Below are 18,338 nucleotides of genomic sequence, written 5' to 3'. Positions count from 1 at the left end.
CCCTATATTGGAAAGTGCTGCCCCTTTTAAAGTACAGTATAGGTTGAAGAAAAACACAGATGTGTGTATATCAAAATAAGTTTTCATTACATAGCTACAGAACATAGGAAATCTTTCAATGCTCTGTCTGCTAAAGGCAATATAGTCTCTCTGGCTTTATTAGTACTGCTATTGTATACAGGTCTCTTAAAGTACAGTTAGTACCTATAGAGCTTAATTCTAACACATAAGTGTGTGCTATGCTTCATATGGCAGAAGGATAAGCATCCAAAAACTTATGACACTGATTTAAAGAAATCATACATCACACAACATCTTCAATTCTAAACATAGAAAATCAGATTGTACTTGAAGTGGTTGTTCCAGTATAACTTAATTCTTTTCTCAGATATCAAGAAGGTCCTCTCCACTCTCATCACTCTCCACAGTTAATTGTCTTGTCCACCACTTCTTGACTTCCGATCCACAAGAAGCAGCATCAGACATGGGATTCATTTTGCATACAACAGATTTCACAGTTGAGCGTCCACCAAAGCGGAGGTTGACTGAAGACACTGAATGGCTTATTGGTTTGGGGGCTATGAAATGAAACAGAAAGTCCTGTATCAGAACAGATTTGCTTCTTGAATATTTTGCGTAGAATTCAGGTATACAGAACTAGCTGGACTAGGACATCTTGAGATTTATTGAAAGCGTAGTGCTCTGTTCTAAAGTGCTTTTTTTCCCAGCTCCAGCTGCTCCCCTGGCTCCCACTAGTTTGCTGGTAGAGCAGTTTAACTGAGCAGTGCCTTGTTTCCTTCTGCTGGGATAGCTGATGCAGTAGGTCTCTTCTTATCTGACTAATTGCAACCCAGATGGTTTAGGCAGTACTTGAACTAATGTGCTGGCAAAATGGTGAAAGTGGCAAGTGTCAGAAAAAGGGAGAGGAAAGTGCATTCAGGATGGGCAGCTACACCTAGAGAGCAATATTTAACTATAGCCTAGGGGTGGAAGCCAGTCCAAGGTGCTGATATGGCTTTAGGAAAGCACTAAAACACTTTAAGTATGTAAAAGACACAATTGATCTTAATTAAACTATTAATGTCTTAAATACATGTCTGTTGGATTGAAAGCAGACTACTTATCAGTTGCTGGGCTGTACTGTGCCTGGAAGTGATCCTCCTTTACTAGACTGTCCACCAAGGAACATTCAAGACTGACATGGCCAAGACCAGTGCTAAGAAAAGACAATGAACTCCTCATTCTCACTTGAAAAACCTACCCAGCTGGCTACAATAGTATGATTCCCAGTTAGTACATTCCCTCTCTTTCTCTCTGCATCCATGAAATACTGACTTTTGCTGCTCAGTGGTATTTAAGCAGAAATCATGGATTGAAAGCTCTCTGTTAAGCTGTTCTGTTTCTTGGAAAGGTACTCCGGTCACAAAAGTAGAGTTAATGGTACTCATAGCAAACAAACTCCTCTGCTTCCACCTAGATATGATCAAGGTCTAAATAGTGGCAACCTTTGAAGGCAGCACTCTGACTCAGAGTAAGACTGATGACAGCTAAACGCAGGTTGATGTGCACACACCTAATCTGCTTATCACGAGTGTAGCAGGCAGCAGAGGTTAATATGCACTTTGAGAGGGAATATTTCAGGTAGTGGAGAGTCCTCTTGAGATAAAGACTTAGTAAGTCCTCAGACTGGACCTTTGCACCTTCCCTACCTTCCTATGAGCACCCTCCTGTAAGGGCATAGTCTAGCCTTCTGTTCCTAAGAGACTCTTAGTAGCATAACTTAAGGATGTTCCCTGTTTGTGAGAAAATAACCAGGAAGCTGATTGTATACCTGGCCATCTCCTGGTTGGAGTGAAGATATAAAAATGTATTATTATGGTGTAAAGTATAAATCATACACCTGGTATGTTTGGGCAAGACAAGGCACCCAGAATTTAAATTACTGTTGCTAGGAAAACTTCACTAATTTTCAATATGTGCTTTACAGGATAAAAGAGAACTGTAAATGCACAATATGCTATCCAAGCATATGGGATGGTACAGCCCCCAGTCCAAAGAAAGATCCTGAGAAAATGTATGAAAAAGTAAAAAAAACAAACAATGGGCACATGGCAATGCTTGAGCCCATCCTCCAAAATTTCAGAACTGGGAGGAAGAGGAGAGACCGATGTATTTCAGCATGCATAAGGGCAAAAATACTTCCCTGACATAGGTTCAAGCAGCAGGCAGGAGATAGAACTGTGAATCACGAAGCTTCTCATGGCCTTGTTATTGTACAGCAGTGAGTTGGCAGGTGGAGACTCTACTGATACACATTTTTTCACATACCTGATGGCAAACGCCATTGTCCAAACTTCCGCTGAGGTTTCCCAGCGTCGGCAGAGTCGTGTCGATAGCCACCTCTGTCAGAAAGTGTTGGGCTGAGGAGCTGCTGCTGGCTACTAGTCTGAACAGACAAAGAATAATCTCAGTCACAGTTCCCCATTACATGGGGGACAATCCTATGAAAAGCTATCTTTCTATTCTATTTCCAAGCTTTATACAAGAACATAAACAAAAGATACTGCCATTTGTGAAGGCAGCATAGTTTCTATTCTTTACTCTCTCAGAAAACTACTACTAATAGGAAAAAAAAAAAAATACCATTTGGGCTCAATATACAGTCCCACTGAAGGGTACAGAGTTGTTCTCAGCCTTCTACAGAGGAGTCCTTAAGCTGTACCTTCTTCAATTCCTTACCCTGGAAGAGCCAAGGACTCCTCAGAGGACCCAGTATGCCCAATGTTACCAGTCTCAGGGTAAGCCCTACTTCAGAATGCTTCAACAGGAAAGCTTCACATCCATGAGCGTGTACATAGCTTATGCTAGAGCTGAAACTTGGTGCTGCCAGTCATGCAGCTGAGTTTGCCTTTTATGGTGCAAGCAAGACAGCAAACTACGCCAGGGAACTACTGCCTTAGATCATCTTGCCTTTTCACCTGAAGGCAAAGACAAATACTGCTTTCAACTTCTCCCATAAAAATGATGTTGAAAAAAGAACAAATAAGAAACATGGAAGTTTTATGAGTTTGTTCTGAGTGGCTGATAGTCTTCTGGTTTGCATACCTCTGGCTGTGCACAGTTATCCTGATTAATAGCATTCATATCTTCGCTTGGCTGCGTTGTCTCAATGCTGGGAGGATTCAGAAATTGTCTCAACTCCTGCTGTTGGCTCTGTCGTAGACTATAGATGATGCTGCATGACTGCTGTTGTTTCTATCAAGGTACAATATGTGAGAAGAAAGATGTTCTCATTGGTGTGTCACAGTGTTTGATTTTTTTAAGAAGTCTTCTAAATATTTAAACAAACGGTGGGTGCCAGATGGGGATACCAGGTGCATTGCTAAAGCCACATGTATCAGATGGTGGCTATTTAAATACAGGGACTTTCAGCATATGTCTAACTTTTATGTAGGAAGTAGAGGATGAAACTTAAGAACTATATTAAGTGCAAGGCAAGTTGCTCAACTATTGGTTTAAACCTGGAGTTTAAAAACATATAAAGCTTTGATTTTATGAGTTAAAAATTCTTGCAAAGAAAAAGAAACAAGGAAATTGGTAGAGATTCACTAAGGACTACATGAGGGCAATGAAAAAAATCCATTTTTTAAAATGGAATTTGAATCAGGCTGTCAATAAGACTGAATAAAACAGTAATAGAAACCTTGGGAGTGAGTATAGGTTTACAGTACAAATAGAAAAACAAATCCACTACCATTATGATCTTACAATCTAATTTACTTTTAAATTAAAATAAACAGCCCTTAGGAAGGGTTTCACTTTCCTGGGTAGTCTTCACATGTTCCCTCTAGAGAGACTTGGAGACGAACAACAGATTTTCCAAATATATACTAACTTCCATAATTACATTCCGTTTATAAAAGGTTCATATAATGTGAAATGATCTGAACCATATTATTAGAGTGAAATGAATAGCGTATTTACTTTAACATAGTGTAATTCAACATCATAATGAAATGAACAACAGAGTTGAACAAATCTAGAATTGAGAGTTGAGATTAAATTTACTGCCATTATTATTACAGTGATGATATCAAAATGAAACCATTTATCTGAATATGCCTTGAACACTGACGTTTCACCTGAAATGTACTTTACACTCACATTGTCCAGCTATATTTTTTTATAAATTTACAAACAGAAGAAGCCTGATCTCATGATCACAGATGTCTATGGTAAAGCTCCACAGACCAAAAATAAGCTTTTATAAATATCTGTGTCAAAAGGACCCAGCCTTACAGTAACTGAAAAATTGGTCATCAAGGTAACCAGTCTGCAACTTTTTACATAAAGGAAGACTTGGTTTTCAAAGAAAAGAGGAAAACTGAAAAATCAAATTAAAATTTCCTGAATTTTTAAATATAAATTTCATCCAAGACAAACTTTGATCACCATGTATTTTAGCCATCCTGAGCAAAGGCAAAAACAACTGATGATCAGAAGCACTGCATAAACAGAATGCAGCAGCACTGGATAGGTCTATCCGAGTAAATGAAACAGACTGGGATTTCCTGCAGTGCTGAAATCAAGTGACAGGCCAAGATTTGCATGATCTGGCTAATCTCTCCTCTAACACACAAGTTGGCTTCAACCACTGCCTACTGGGAGCAGCCTCCACCCTGACCCATGCCTGGAGGGCAGTGCTGCTCCTATGGCAGTGGCCTAGGAGAGTGCGAGTACGCTGTGCTGAACAGGCTACTGGGCATGGGTGACCCCATCTCAGTCCTGAGCCAATGCCTTGGCCCTGCATAATTCCCTGCTGTGGACACTGTTACTGTGTGCCACACTCCATATATTCGTATGTACACATTGCTCATTTGCACACGCAGAGTTACTGTAATAGCTCATTCAAATGATGTATCTTGATACAGATTCCATAGCTGCTGGTGATTGATCACGGTATTTTCTGCCAGAAGAGGCAAGGCAATTATACAATTTCATGATGTGAGGAAGGATTAGGCCTATGAGGTTTCATCAAACTACATTGTTTGTCCTTTATTCCCTTGACTTTGGTCTCTGCATGTGCATCTTCCTGCTGTATTGAAAAGACACATAAATTTTGGCAGGAAGATAGTTTTTGCCTTCGAAAGATGCTTATTTTTGTAGTGCTTCAATTGAGCCGTAACATACTACTTTTTTTTTGCTGAGTTAGCAACTGCTACATACTGCTTCATGTAAATATTATGATTCCAGAGTAAATGAAGCAGTGACAGCAAATTCCAGCATTGTTGACCACTGCAATTTCTGAAACCATTTAGATCCTGGTTTAGCTTGACTTACTGCTCTGATTCGCTTTAAGCACTTCTTCAGCCACATGCGTATGGTCTGTTTGGCCACCTCCTCTTCTATAGTATATTCCAGTTGTTCTCTAGCAAGCAGCTCTTCCAGTTGAAGACTTTTTCTGATATCAACAGACCTATATGAAAGCATGCTGGAAGAAGCAAAGTTTGTTTTATTTTAAATGTTTGTCACCTTACTTTTTAATTTAGGAAAGCAAAGCTCATACTTAAGACAGTACTACAAAATAACCTAATTCAGCTGTGTGCAGTAAATTAACTTCTGAAGCTAAAAAATTCTGGTGTTATTCCAGACAAGACTTGTGGTGCTCAAAACAAATGAAGACCTTATCACCTACACCTAGCTATCTAATACAGGTGAGCTGCTTAGCTGTAAGCAACCAGGGCATTTGTGGAGGTTTGTTCACCCCCAAGGGTTTATGCTTAGATAATGTTTCCATTTCAATTTTATTTCTAGTCAGATTCACTGTCATGTTGCTACACCAGTGGGAACAACATTTCATTGCTTGGGATACAAGAACAACAGGGGACTGTTGCTTATGACAAATTGTCTCTAATGAAAACAGTAAAATTGCTTAGAGCTGATTCCCTGGGACTTGTCTTCTGTCACTAATATTTCTGCAGAAAAAAAAAGGGGAAATCTAATTTTTGTGTTACATTCAAAATAGCAGTGCCTCTGTGCCTACCAGTCATGCCTGTTCCCAAGCCTAATGAATAGTGAGTCTGGAGAGAAATACAGGCCATTGAATCCATTCTACAAATGGAAGAGAAAATCTCAAGAGTACCTGAGCACGTCATGGAAAGTGACATCACCACCATTATGGAGCCGTTCCATTTCATAGCACATGTGCTTGAACAGCAGCTTGTCCTTGTCGAGATCCACCTCCAGCCTGCCCCGCAGGAGCCTCAGCAGAAACTTCACTCGGAAGGAAGGGATTACTCCCTGGGTAAAAATGACATCACAGATGGTAAATTATTGCTGTGACCATCTAACACATTCACGTTTATCAGTGATAGAAACGCTTTTTCTCCAAAGATTTAATGTCAAATCCTGGCCTATTTAAGTCATTGTGAATACACTGCTGAAGAATATAGACATGCTGCCAGTTCTTCACTGCCTTCATGGAAGCCTTTGCTGTTACCTGACTGACATACAACGAGAATATGTGTTGATAATTTTGTCAGAAATGTTCAAAATTGCTTGGGGACCCAGTTTCCCTATTTGCATTACCTGTAAAGAGAATTACTCAAAAAGCTGCCTGTGAAAAACTGAAATTAAACTACAATTTAAACATTCACAGGTAGGCCTATACCTGGCTGTAAACTTGTCCCCTTCTCTGTGCATCTTTGGACAGGAGAATGTTGGGAGTTTACTGGCTTTTCAAAGGTCTTCTGCTTTAAGAGACAACCTAGCACATGTTGCACTTCTTGTGACAAGAATGTTGATCTGCTGTTAAAAAATGTGGAGTAAAACTATTTCCCTCAAAAACAGTGGTATCAATAGTCTTTAAAGATTTTGTTCAGTGTAATGAGCCTCACTGGAACTAATTTTGCTGTAATGTGTTGTTCCACATCAGAGATACTGTCTGTGTTGGGCATGATGGATGCAGAACCCTGCACCTCCTTTAGCAGATTGCAGCTTCCATCTCCAGCACTGCCATGTGCCAACTACAAGCCAACTTTTACCATAATTTTGTTCATATTCAGATCTTAGAGATATCATGAATCATTCAGATGATTATTTAACTTGTGTGGCCATCTGAACAACTCAGTCTTCCAGATGATTTTCTCACTGTAGAATTCCAGAATGGTTGAGATTGGAAGGGACCTTTGGAGGTCCCATTGTACAGCCCTCCCCTGCTTAAGCAGGGCCTCCTAAAGCCAGTTACCATGTTCAGATGGCTTCTGAGTATCTCCAAGGATGGAGACACTACAATGCACCTGTGTCAGTGCTTAGTCACCTTCACTGTGAAGAAGTCTTTCCCAATATTCAGAGAGAATGTCCTGTACTTCAGCTTGGCCCAGTGCCCCATGTCCTGTCACTAGGCACCACTGGAAAGACCCTTGTTACGTCCTCTTTGCAGCCTCCCTTCAGGTCTTTACATGGATTAAATCCCTCCCTGAGCCTTCTTTTCTCCAGACTGAACAGCCTCAGCTCTCTCAGCCTCTCCTCATAGGAGACATGCTCCAGTCCTTTCATCACCTTTGCATCCCTTTGCTGGACTCTCTCCAGCATGTCCATGTCTCTCTTGTACACAGAGTCCAGAACTGGACACAGTGCTCCAGGTGTGTCCTCAAAAGTAGAGAGGAAGGATCCATTCCCTTGGCCTGCTGGCAGTACTTTGCCTAATGTTGCCCAGGATACAGTTAGCCCTCTTTCATCAGAGAAGATAGTGACAGGACAAGGGGTAATGGTTTTAAACTGAGAGAGGGGAGATTTAGGTTAGATATTAGGAAGAAATTCTTCACTGTAAGAGTGGTGAGGAACTGGAATGGGTTGCCCAGGGAGGTTGTTGATGACCCATCCTGGAGGTTTTTAAAGCCAGGCTGGATGAGGTTTTGTGCAACCTGATCTACTGGTAGATCATGGCAGGGGGGTTGGAACTTGCTTATCTTTAAGGTCCCTTCCAACCTTAATGATTCTATGATTCTATGATACAAGGGCATGTTGCTGGCTCATGTTCCACTTGGTGTCCACCAGGACTACCACCTCCTTTCCTACGAATCTGCTTTCCAGCCAGTCAACTCCCAGTATGTACTGGTACCTGGGATTGTTCTTCCCCAGGTGCAGGACTTTGTAGTTTCCCTTGTTGAACTGTGTGAGGTTCCTGTCATTTCATTTCCCTTTTGATGGCAGCATGATCCTCCCACTCTGGTGTCATCTGAGAACTTGCTGTGGGTGCACTATGTTCCATTATCTAGACCATTAACGAAGATGTTGAACAGGCTGTTCAGCCAATATTCAGCTCACCTCATAGTCTTTACATCCAGCCCACACTTCATTAGTTTCTCTACGACAATCTTACAGGAGACAGTGTTGAAATCTGTGTAAAGCCTTTCTGAAGATCAACTACATAAACGGATGAGGAGGCAGACTATCAAGGTAACGACTCTCAGGAAGCTGGAAGGAAAGTTGCTATTGCATAGGTGCTATGAATATCTAAACTTGTTTTAAAATCTACTTTTATAAGTACTTTACAGTAGTAAAGAAAGCAGGTTAATATTTGAAGGGCCATGAACAATGTTAGATCATTGTCCCTGAACTTTCACCACCTGAACTGTAACCACTCAGTGAGTTTTGTCAGCACACTTTGTTTTCCTCATATGTTTTTCCAAGGAAAAATGTAAATTTGTCATTTCTGTGTTTATTATCAAGTTTCTTACCTCTCTTTTGTCATCAACCATGTTCCATATAATTTGAAAATGCCTAAGATCATTGTAACTTAGAAGCTGGTCTTCTTCAGTTGAATAAAACAATGAGAAATTCTCCACAATGATAGCTGAAAACCACAAAACCAAAATGCACTATAAAGAAAGCCTGCAGTTACATTCAAACTGATTAATCTTTATAAGCAGCAATGAATTTCAACAGAATATGAATCCTGTTGTGCAAACTTCACATGCCTTCAGCCGGATGTTCAGACAGGATTTTGAATAGGTAATACACTGTCATGCTACACCAATATTCACAGTGCTTACTTTTTAAAAGCTTTATCTTCAATGCTAGTGAGATGCCTAATCTAACATCTTAAATCAATAAGGAAAATTCCAACTATGTTGGAAAAATGTTAACTGGAGGAAAGAAAAACTCAGAAATAGTTTCCCTTAAGGTAACTATACTCTACAAATGCACCACATCTTTTTGTTCAAAAACCTTTCATTCCAAAAGTTTTGGTGTACAACATGACAGGGAGGTTTCAAAAACATCACATGCCTATAAGGCAACAGTGAAGGCACAAGGTAACTACATATCTGAATAGCACAACAGCCTTGAATCTAACATACTATATGCCAAGATGCACGATGTTATTATTAATGTATATTTTCACTTACCAACAAGCAGATTTAGCATGATGTATGCAATGATGACATAGAATGAACAGAAATACATGAGAGCACCAGCATAATTTCCACAGTCTGTTTTCCAGTAGGTGCTGTTATCTGGTGTACAAAATGGAGGCTGAACCTTCATAACAAAAGAAAATAAAGTCAATCAATCATAAAAAAGAGATTCTTGATTTCTCTGCAATCAATAGAATACTTATGACTAAAATTTTTTAAAGCTTCACAAACAGGGAATAGGGCTGTGGGCAGTATTGTGGGCAGTGTTTTGTTGTTTCTTTAGCAGTCAGAAAGCAGAAAGCAGAGGTATGACACAGGAGGCCTAGGCATGGATCTCACTACCAGACACAAGGCACATTGTGCATTATGCCATTGTAAAGAAATAACTTGTATTCTGAAATGTTGTGGTTTTCAAAACGCTTTCCTGTCCATGAATTTTAAAAAGGAAGGGAATAATACGATTTTCTTTGCAACAGGAACCAAGACAGAAATTTACTTAGCTGAAATAAAACGCAGCAAGGACAAATTCTGAGGTCATTAAGACTACTGTTCGCATGGAATGAGCCAAAGTACAGGCATTGCAAAGTTAATCTGAAAACTCACCTTGCCACAGTCAAACCAGCCCACAGTGGAAAAGGGAGTTACTCTGCTTCTGATTTTGAAAACCTCTTTTTATTTTTCTTTCTAAATAATGGAGTAGCCTAGCCCCATGAAATGCTGCATTGTGAGAGTGTGACTGGAACTACAGTTTGTGCATAATACTTTCATGTTGTTTTGGTTTGGTTTGGTGGGTTTTTTGGTAGCTGGAGAAGGGCCCCAAGAGTGGCTCTGGTAAGAAGCTGAGATCCTCCTGCTCCAAACCCAGCCAAGGAGCCATTAGAGGGACAATAGATGTGCCTCTGTGATTAACACTCGAAAGACTCAATATAACACCTGAGCAGAGAAGCACTCAGGGAAGAGGAGCTGTGCTGGACAAGGAGAGCCATGCTGGTGATTGGTGAGGAAGAAGGGGAAGAAGGTGCCCAAGCAGAAGTTTCCCTGCAGCCCACGGCGAGATGGCAGCTGTGCCCCTGCACTCGTGGAGGAACGTGGTGGAACATTCCCTGAAGGCACCAGGAGGTGTGAACTTGGCCACTGGACTTGGATTTTGTGGCCACAGGATTTGCTGCCTGTGGACTCTGATTGGGCAGCTGTGGAAGACCCCGGCACCAGGGGAGGTGGCTGTTCCCAAAGCAGCCCGTGACTCTGGGAAGCCCAGGCTGGAGCAGCTTCGGACCTCGTGGGAAGGACTCATGAAGGAGAGGTTCATGGAGGACTCTCTCCCATGGGAGGGACCCCCTGGGGAAGCAGGGAAGGACTGTAAGGAATCCTTCTTCCTGAGGAGGAAGGAGCAGCAGGAACCCCCAGCCTGTGAAGTGACTCTAAACCCCATCCCCTGTCCCCCTGTGCTGCTGGGGGGAAGGAGGGAGAGAAACCAGGAATAAAGGGATTTGGGCCCAGGAAGAAGGGAGGGGTGGGGTAACATCTGCAAGCTCTGCTCTGTGTGTGTCTGTGTCCTGGGTGTGTGTGATTAGTGTGAAATTAAATTATTATTTTTCCCCAAGTGGAGTCTGTTTTGCCTGGGACCTTAATCGGTGAAGAACCCTCCTTGTCCTTTGTCTCAGCCCATGAGCTTTGTCCTCCTCATCCCAGTGTGTGTGTGTGTCAGGGGGGAGTTGAGTGAGCGGCCTCAGGGCTGTTCCTTTGTTGTCGTGTTGGGCCCAAACCTCGACAGACATTTAGCAAACAATGTATCTCTTGAAGAGATCAAGGCAATCACAACATTCCTTGTATAGAGCAAAGATAATAGAAACACTCCAAGATGCAAGCGTATCTCCATTTCTTGTCTATTTTATCTCTGGCAGTACTGTATTTACCATGCAGTCGTGCATAATTTTGTTCCAGTCTTCTCCAGTAACTATTCTGAAGAGAACAGTGATAGCCTTGCCAGCTGATGAAAAATTTGCATGCCTGTTTTAAGCAAAAAAGAGAGAGAGACCTATAATTTCACATTGCAGAACTAAAACATTGGCAAAAAATAATGCAAACCATTCCCATCTACTGCTCTACTATTTTAAACTGAAAATAGTTACAGGATTATTTGAATTAGTTCAATAAATGATTTGTTCCATAACTTAAGATACAGTAACTTAACTTTAGCTCAGACACAGGTCTGAGTATTTTGGCTCATTTTATCAAAAAGCAAAATCAGACTTGGGGCCAAACCCTTCTGTCTCCATTTTTTTCTTGTAGTCTGATGATGCCATTGGTTGGGAAATCTTCAGTTAACAGTGAGCACACAGGACTGTTCCCTCTCTGTATCAGCCTGGTATATGGCTCCCATTCCTGGGGGATGCTGGTAAGGTGCAGTAGGTGCCCGTGTTTCAGCAGCTCGTGGCTAGCACAGTGCTGCTTGGAAGCGTATTTCAGCTGGTGTTCTGAAGAGCAGATCTCAGCCTGTTCTGGGCTGGACTGGGTGCAATTTGGTGGAATGCATGAAGACTGGAAAGATGGCTCAGTGCCTCCTATCAGAAATTCTCTTTAGAGCTCTTCAGTTAGACCTGGGGAGTTTCCTGGATTTTACCACTGATACGCTTCTCTGTAGCAGAATGTGACTTTTTCAGGCTGCTTAAAAGAACATCATCATGTTCTTTAACACACCGTACCTGTTAATGTTCTCTCCATATTTCACTGTACCAAATAAAACCACTCCAGCAAAGGCGTAACAAAGAAGCAGTAAGAACATTCCCACTATGATGAAGAAACTCTTGTACATGCTGACAACCACAGTTAGGAGTAGCATTTTTAGTGTCACCTGGAAGGACAGAGCAAAAGCAATCCATGATGCCATTCGGGAAAGCAGATATTAAAGAGAAAACAGAGTTACTGCACTTGCCATTTTGACAACAAATTCATTACACGTATAGGTTAACGGATGAGCCCGGTGAAATGATACATCATGAACCTGATTGGAAATGAACATTTTAGTGCACTTTTTACTCCAGAAAGAGATTGGCATATCTGCCTAATTTACAAGGTCAAGGTGTTGTTCCTCAAAGTATATATATAGGAAAACATAGCAACAATACAGAATAAGCTTAGTTATAATATTCCAGGATCTGCATACTCCAGAAGTATCAAAATTAGCATTGCATGAAGAGTGGTGCAGCACGGTACCTCAGACTTACCTGAAGGAGATGCTGTTAGGTGGACACCACAGATACTGCAGCCTATCTAAAGCAGTGGGTTGATGTGTAGAGAAGGAAATTTCCCTATGTTCAGTACAGCCTGATTAAACTAGTTAATTTCTCACACAAGTTGGCCAAAGCTCTTAAGAACAGAATATGATTTTGGAAATTACATAGGCAGTAGGCCTAAGTAATAGGTAGTACTCTCCCATAGATGCATATTGTACATTGTACTCTTGTTAAAATTATTGCCCTTGATTGCCTAGCACCCTTACCCACTTAGGATGCTATGGGAAATTCTCTTTAATGGGGCTGAGGATAGCAGTTGTCTTTAGAATCAGGCCAAACTGGTAACTTTTGCTGACTTTTAGTCATCAGATCACATAACAGCAGATAAACCAGTGAAATGATGCAGCTCCTAATATGAAAGCACAAAGGAGTAGGTTAAAATCTTGAAAAACACTTTAAAATCAATCAGAAGGCTTTGAAGGCAATCTCTTGGCCTTGGTGCATAGGAGGGGAAAGGTTTTTTTCATTTGGGCCCCAAAGGATCTACAGGCACTGTGTAGTTTGATTGAAGGAAATTTTTTATCTTTACTGAACAAACCCTCTGACTTACTGTTCTTAACCCCAGCAACCCAGTCCAGCAGTCGTTTTATCACATTTACTTTAATATGTCAGACTTCCCATAAAATGTTTGGCTAGTCTAAAAAGCTCTCCATCAAGAGAAAGCAGAATGTCATCACTTGTTAAACAAATGTGTTTGTTCTCTGCCTATGCTTATTCTGCCAGCCTACTCCCAATTACACCAGACCAAATCCAAACACAAATGAAATGTAAACTTTAGAAGTGACCAGCTTTGTGGCCACCTTAGTGCTTCCAGAGGAATATCTTGGTCCAATATTTATCAAATTGAACACAAACCCCTTACTTTGATCAGACATACATTGTAGAGACACAAGAAACAGACTTGCACTCTGGAAGAAGAAAATTCTGCATGATCATAGCAAGATGAGTGCATCAACCACCACTTCACTAGTCTTGCAGAGAAAATAAACAGCATGCACATCACACCACACTGAAAAGGCATGGACTGAAAGTAGCACAATGAATGTTCAGAGTTGTAGAGAACATTCTCTAAAAAACTGTGTGCACCTTTTTTATTGCAAAAAAATGCAGCTTTTCCAGTAACCATAACACAGTGCTATCATACCATGTACATAAAATCCTGACAATTAAAATACAACATGTAAAATTTGAGACTGCTGCTTGTATTCTCCTTGGTTTTTTTGGCATGTAAAATGGAGCCTTGCAGAATGTGCACTGGCTACCCATTGCAACTAGTCCTTTAATCTATACCTGAGCACTGCAAGGGTTGTATTTCCTAATTTATACTTACGTGTTTCCCACAAATTGAGAAAAACCGGAAGACAATTACACATGCCCCCATCATGTACGTGTACGCATTCTGGAATAGAAACACAGAAGACTTAGTACACTGTGCTCCAGGGATCTCATGGAAAGATCAAGATAATTGATCTTTTAATTATGTAGGGCAGTCGGCACATGAAATAAGGAAAATCATAAACCAGTGACACCAATATTTCATTAACAGTGGAGCAGTAAGAAACTAACAGAAGATGCTCTACTAATTCAAAAACACACTAATCCAATCTCCTCATACATCAAACAAAAAAATCTTCAGTCCTCTATTAGCTGGGCTGTAACAGCTGAAGGCAGCCCAAGTCTACTTGCCTCGGCAGCTGCTGGCTTGCAGAAACTCCTCAAGCTTTCCAAGCTACTCAGAAGCAGGGAGCAAACTGGGGATTTCTTGGCAAAATGACTTGCCACACAAACAGGTTTCCTCCAAACAGAGGCAGGGGCAGACAAGAGAGAAGCCCCCAGACATTTTATGGTGGTGACTTCCCCAACTTGTGATAGGTGAGAAGCATCGATTATCCCTTTTCCTTCCCTCATAAGTAAGAGAACCAGGGGTGCAATCAACTTCTAAAAAGTGGGATGAGATGGAGGGAGAGCTGTTTTCCCCCTTTCTCCTCCATGCCTTCTTAGACTAAACAAAGCCTCTTAATCAAAACCAGTGGTCCAGAATCACTGCTGGGCTTTGGACAGATTGTACTGCTCAGCAATTTTGAACCCATGCCTTCTTCCAGTCCTCTGTTCCCATCTGGATTTTGTGCATTGCCTCTTTCTTCTTTGCTATTCATGAGACTGCTGTCGGCAAGAGCTCTCAGTGTCTTCAGGTTCCTTCCTCTCCTCACTTAAATCTCTTCCACAGACTTCAGCTTTTTACCACATTTACAGACTGTATCTTATATTAGACAACTTTTGTAATTCATCATTGCCTAAGACAAGGAATTCTTCTTAGCATCAAGTTACATTTGTTTCAGCCTTATTTCAGTCTTATTAAATTCCCCAAGGTTTATCTGGATGTATAGCACTCATCCTACTGCTGGTGTTTAGCAGATAAAATTAAGTTTAAAAATTGAAATTGTGGTTTGTAAATCTTACCAGTAAGGCAAAATGAAGTATCACCCATATAACTCCAAGGGATGTCACCAAGAGGTCGTACCGATTTCTTCTGCTTTGCCAGAAGCCAGAAGGTGACATGGCAATAATCTTCATTGTGACCTACAGATAAATACAATTTCTCAGTTGTACTGAATAAGTGGCTATTTCTCACTATAAGAACCTCTAAAATGTTTGACTGAGCTCATCTTATGAATGTTTTCAAACAATCAAGGGCAGGTTTCATGTCAGCTAACTGTTCCCATGTAGACAAATCAGATTGGTAGACTAAGTGTATCCTTAGATGGAGGAAAAACTGCTATTTATGGAAGACCACAGATGACTGTGATGAGGAGATAAACAGTATTCTGGAAGTGTCTCTCTCCATCAGGTATCAAGGGAGCATAGCTGAGCATCCCAGACTGAATGCTTAATGTATAGATTGCTCAGGTGAATGAAACTTCTAATTGTTAAGCAATCTATAAAGTTAGAATATTATTCTCGCAATAATACGTAGCTAGAATAGGTAGTAGTATCCTATCTATATATACATAAGAAGGCTAAAATCAGTTAAGCACATTTGAACTCAAGAATGTAATTGTGTTTTGTAGCTCCCATATTTAAAATTAATTACAAAGCTCTCTTATATGGCAAATATTTCTTGCTTCAAGGAATAATCTGTACTCAGCACCATCTGCACTCCATAGCGTATAAGAGATGAAAGCTAAAAACAGTAAAAGCAGTACATTTTACAATGTTTCTGGCAAAAAAACGCAACCAAAGTGCCTGACATTTCCAATACAGGTGCCAGAAGTGCAGATAGGAAGCTTAGATACTGGTAAGAAACAATCACAACAGGTAACAAATATTGAAGTAGGGTGATGCTTCTGGAGGAAACACTGAGAAGTTTCTCACACACAATTTGTGTTAAACCTCAAAGCAACTAAAGTGTTACTACATAAAGGCTAGAAATGTGAGGCATTCACTATATGATTTTTCCACCCCACCTTGCAACACTGCCATTTAGTAGTACTCTTTACATTTCTGAAACCTAAACTATATATAAAGGGACAGCAGTTTGAGGTGAAAGTCTGATTTTCCAGTTAGCTTCTTTCCATGTAATATTTTCTGAAGTCTGACTATAAAACAAAGAATGTGGTCTCTGCATCTCTAGATCTCATTTGAAGTACCTGAAAGCACTTTGGCTCACCTCTGTTGCCCTACAATATTGGAGAGATGCATATGGCTGGCAGAGATGACGTACTGGCTAGTTGAAGGTAAAGGGAGATCAGGTAGGGTACCCAAAAAAGCTTTTGATGCCTTCAGTTCTTTAGGCCATTGAATCTCATCCTACATCTCCCCTGATCACAGTGACTGCTTAAACATCTACCTCAACATGTAGACTTTTAATACCTAAGTTCAGAGGTCTATACTTTTGAACTGAACACCACACTGTGCAAATAAAAAAATCACATCTCACTTCGTTCTGTGATCAGTGTGGCAACAAAAGTGAGATCTCCAGATTCTTCCTGTTCTTCTGTACCTCATATACTGAGGTAAGCAGTAGAAGTTTAAGACTGAATCAGGAGTCTTTAGAGTGGGCACAGGGACATTAGCTATGCAGACAGCTCTGGCCTTCCTCATGAACTATGTCTGCTAGTGGTAGCAGACCGTGTACATAGCAGACTCTGTAACCAGACCATGCTGCATTAGGGAACATCCTGGGCAGGAAGTTGCTTCCTCTGTCCATAAATCATGTGCACTCACAGCGTGACAGCTTGCCTGTTGAGACAGTCAACAAATTTTTCTTGGCTCTGACAAAGTTCCTTTGAAATTCAAGAAGTGTATTTGTTTCCCCTGGCAGTATAAGAGAAAAAAAGTATTTCTAAAGACATAGTTACTAGGTAAATTAAAACCTCTCTGTTTATGATACAAATCAAACTTTTCTGTGTTTCCTCAGTCTCTCAAGAGATATTGATTTCTCCCGAGTAGGGAAAAAAGAAGCAACAACACGGACATACTCTAGCTACAGCTGCTACAAGGTATTCACTTCATTGTTTATTCATCACTGCTGGCAAAACCTATCACTGGAACATTGGAACTGTCATCTTGGATTAGAGCAGTAGGAAATGTCATCTACTATCCTGTTTTTGATAGTGGTCAGTGTCAGCTGTTCAGAGGGGACTGAAAAGAAAATATTCAACCACAACTTAGAATAGAATTATGTACTAACCTAAGCACAGAGGAAGCATCTTCTTTAACCTCATAACTGTGTGCTTTGTTACACTATAGATATCCTTATACATTAAAAAAAGAAATTAATACGGTTTTAAAAATGTGTTTGAGTCCTTAGATTTCAGTCATATGAAAACAGGCTAATTACACTTTGCACAGTTGATTGTGGGACAATTTTTGCATAGATGGAGAACCATTACCACACACGATCCAGATCTATGCAACAAAAGATAGATTATATGGGAATTTGACATAGCTTATTAGTAGATGTAAAAAGTATAATTAAAAACACTAAACAAAAAAAATCTGAGAGGTTTGATGACATCACAGCTACAGAATAGTAGGGATCAATGCACACTTTTCCAAAGTACCAGGCAACATAGAAATGGATTGAGCAGAACTTCTGTGATACAACACAGACCTTGTGTTGTACAGAGTGAATTTAATCTGAGATGTTCTGCAAGAAAAGGGTTCACTGGGTTCACTAAAACACGAGTTGAAATGCTTAGAATTGAATATATATCAAAGGACAAAGCTGAGAGTGGTGGTGAAGTATGACTATAACAAATTATAAGTGTATTCCTAAGATACATGTTTAAAGACAAGTGACATGGAAAGGATCAAAAGTACACGATCAGAAACAAAACACAGAGTGAAGAATGACGCACATCCCTAAAGCCAAAATTAAATATACACACAATAGCCTTAATGTCAAGAAGTTATAATTATATTACTTTACCTCAAGGACAAAAATGAAGGTGAAAACAACAGACATTGTTGCTAAAGGCACAGTCACTGGATCTGCAGCATCCCACTGAAACACAAACAAAATCTGCTCATAAAAGAGTAGCTGTTAAACAGAACTAAATGTCTATTCATTGCCTTAACTTTGCTTGCAGGTTTGTTAATGAATAGATTTCAATTTAAAATA

The 18,338-nt window shown here is 40.4% G+C and overlaps 1 protein-coding gene across 1 annotated transcript in view; it reads right to left on the bottom strand.

Annotated features, from left to right (window-relative positions):
• Positions 1-384: 384 nt before the first annotated feature.
• The window catches only part of NALCN (sodium leak channel, non-selective), a 214,233-nt gene continuing 196,279 nt past the window's right edge, over positions 385-18,338 (bottom strand). The window contains exons 32-43 of the mRNA XM_009997938.1: positions 18,147-18,221; positions 15,176-15,295; positions 14,046-14,114; positions 12,125-12,273; positions 11,336-11,429; positions 9,411-9,543; positions 8,742-8,857; positions 6,143-6,300; positions 5,341-5,491; positions 3,106-3,255; positions 2,329-2,446; positions 385-578 (exon numbers count right to left, since the gene is read on the bottom strand). Of these exons, the coding sequence (XP_009996240.1) occupies positions 385-578; positions 2,329-2,446; positions 3,106-3,255; positions 5,341-5,491; positions 6,143-6,300; positions 8,742-8,857; positions 9,411-9,543; positions 11,336-11,429; positions 12,125-12,273; positions 14,046-14,114; positions 15,176-15,295; positions 18,147-18,221 (1,527 nt within the window). The remainder of the gene's footprint in view (positions 579-2,328; positions 2,447-3,105; positions 3,256-5,340; positions 5,492-6,142; positions 6,301-8,741; positions 8,858-9,410; positions 9,544-11,335; positions 11,430-12,124; positions 12,274-14,045; positions 14,115-15,175; positions 15,296-18,146; positions 18,222-18,338) is intronic.

This window comes from Chaetura pelagica, unplaced genomic scaffold (genome assembly GCF_000747805.2).
Source record: "Chaetura pelagica isolate M959 unplaced genomic scaffold, ChaPel_1.0 scaffold123, whole genome shotgun sequence".
Taxonomy (NCBI): domain Eukaryota; kingdom Metazoa; phylum Chordata; class Aves; order Apodiformes; family Apodidae; genus Chaetura; species Chaetura pelagica.
Note: the sequence above shows the minus strand (reverse complement) of the source record. Positions and strands in the feature narration are given on the sequence as shown.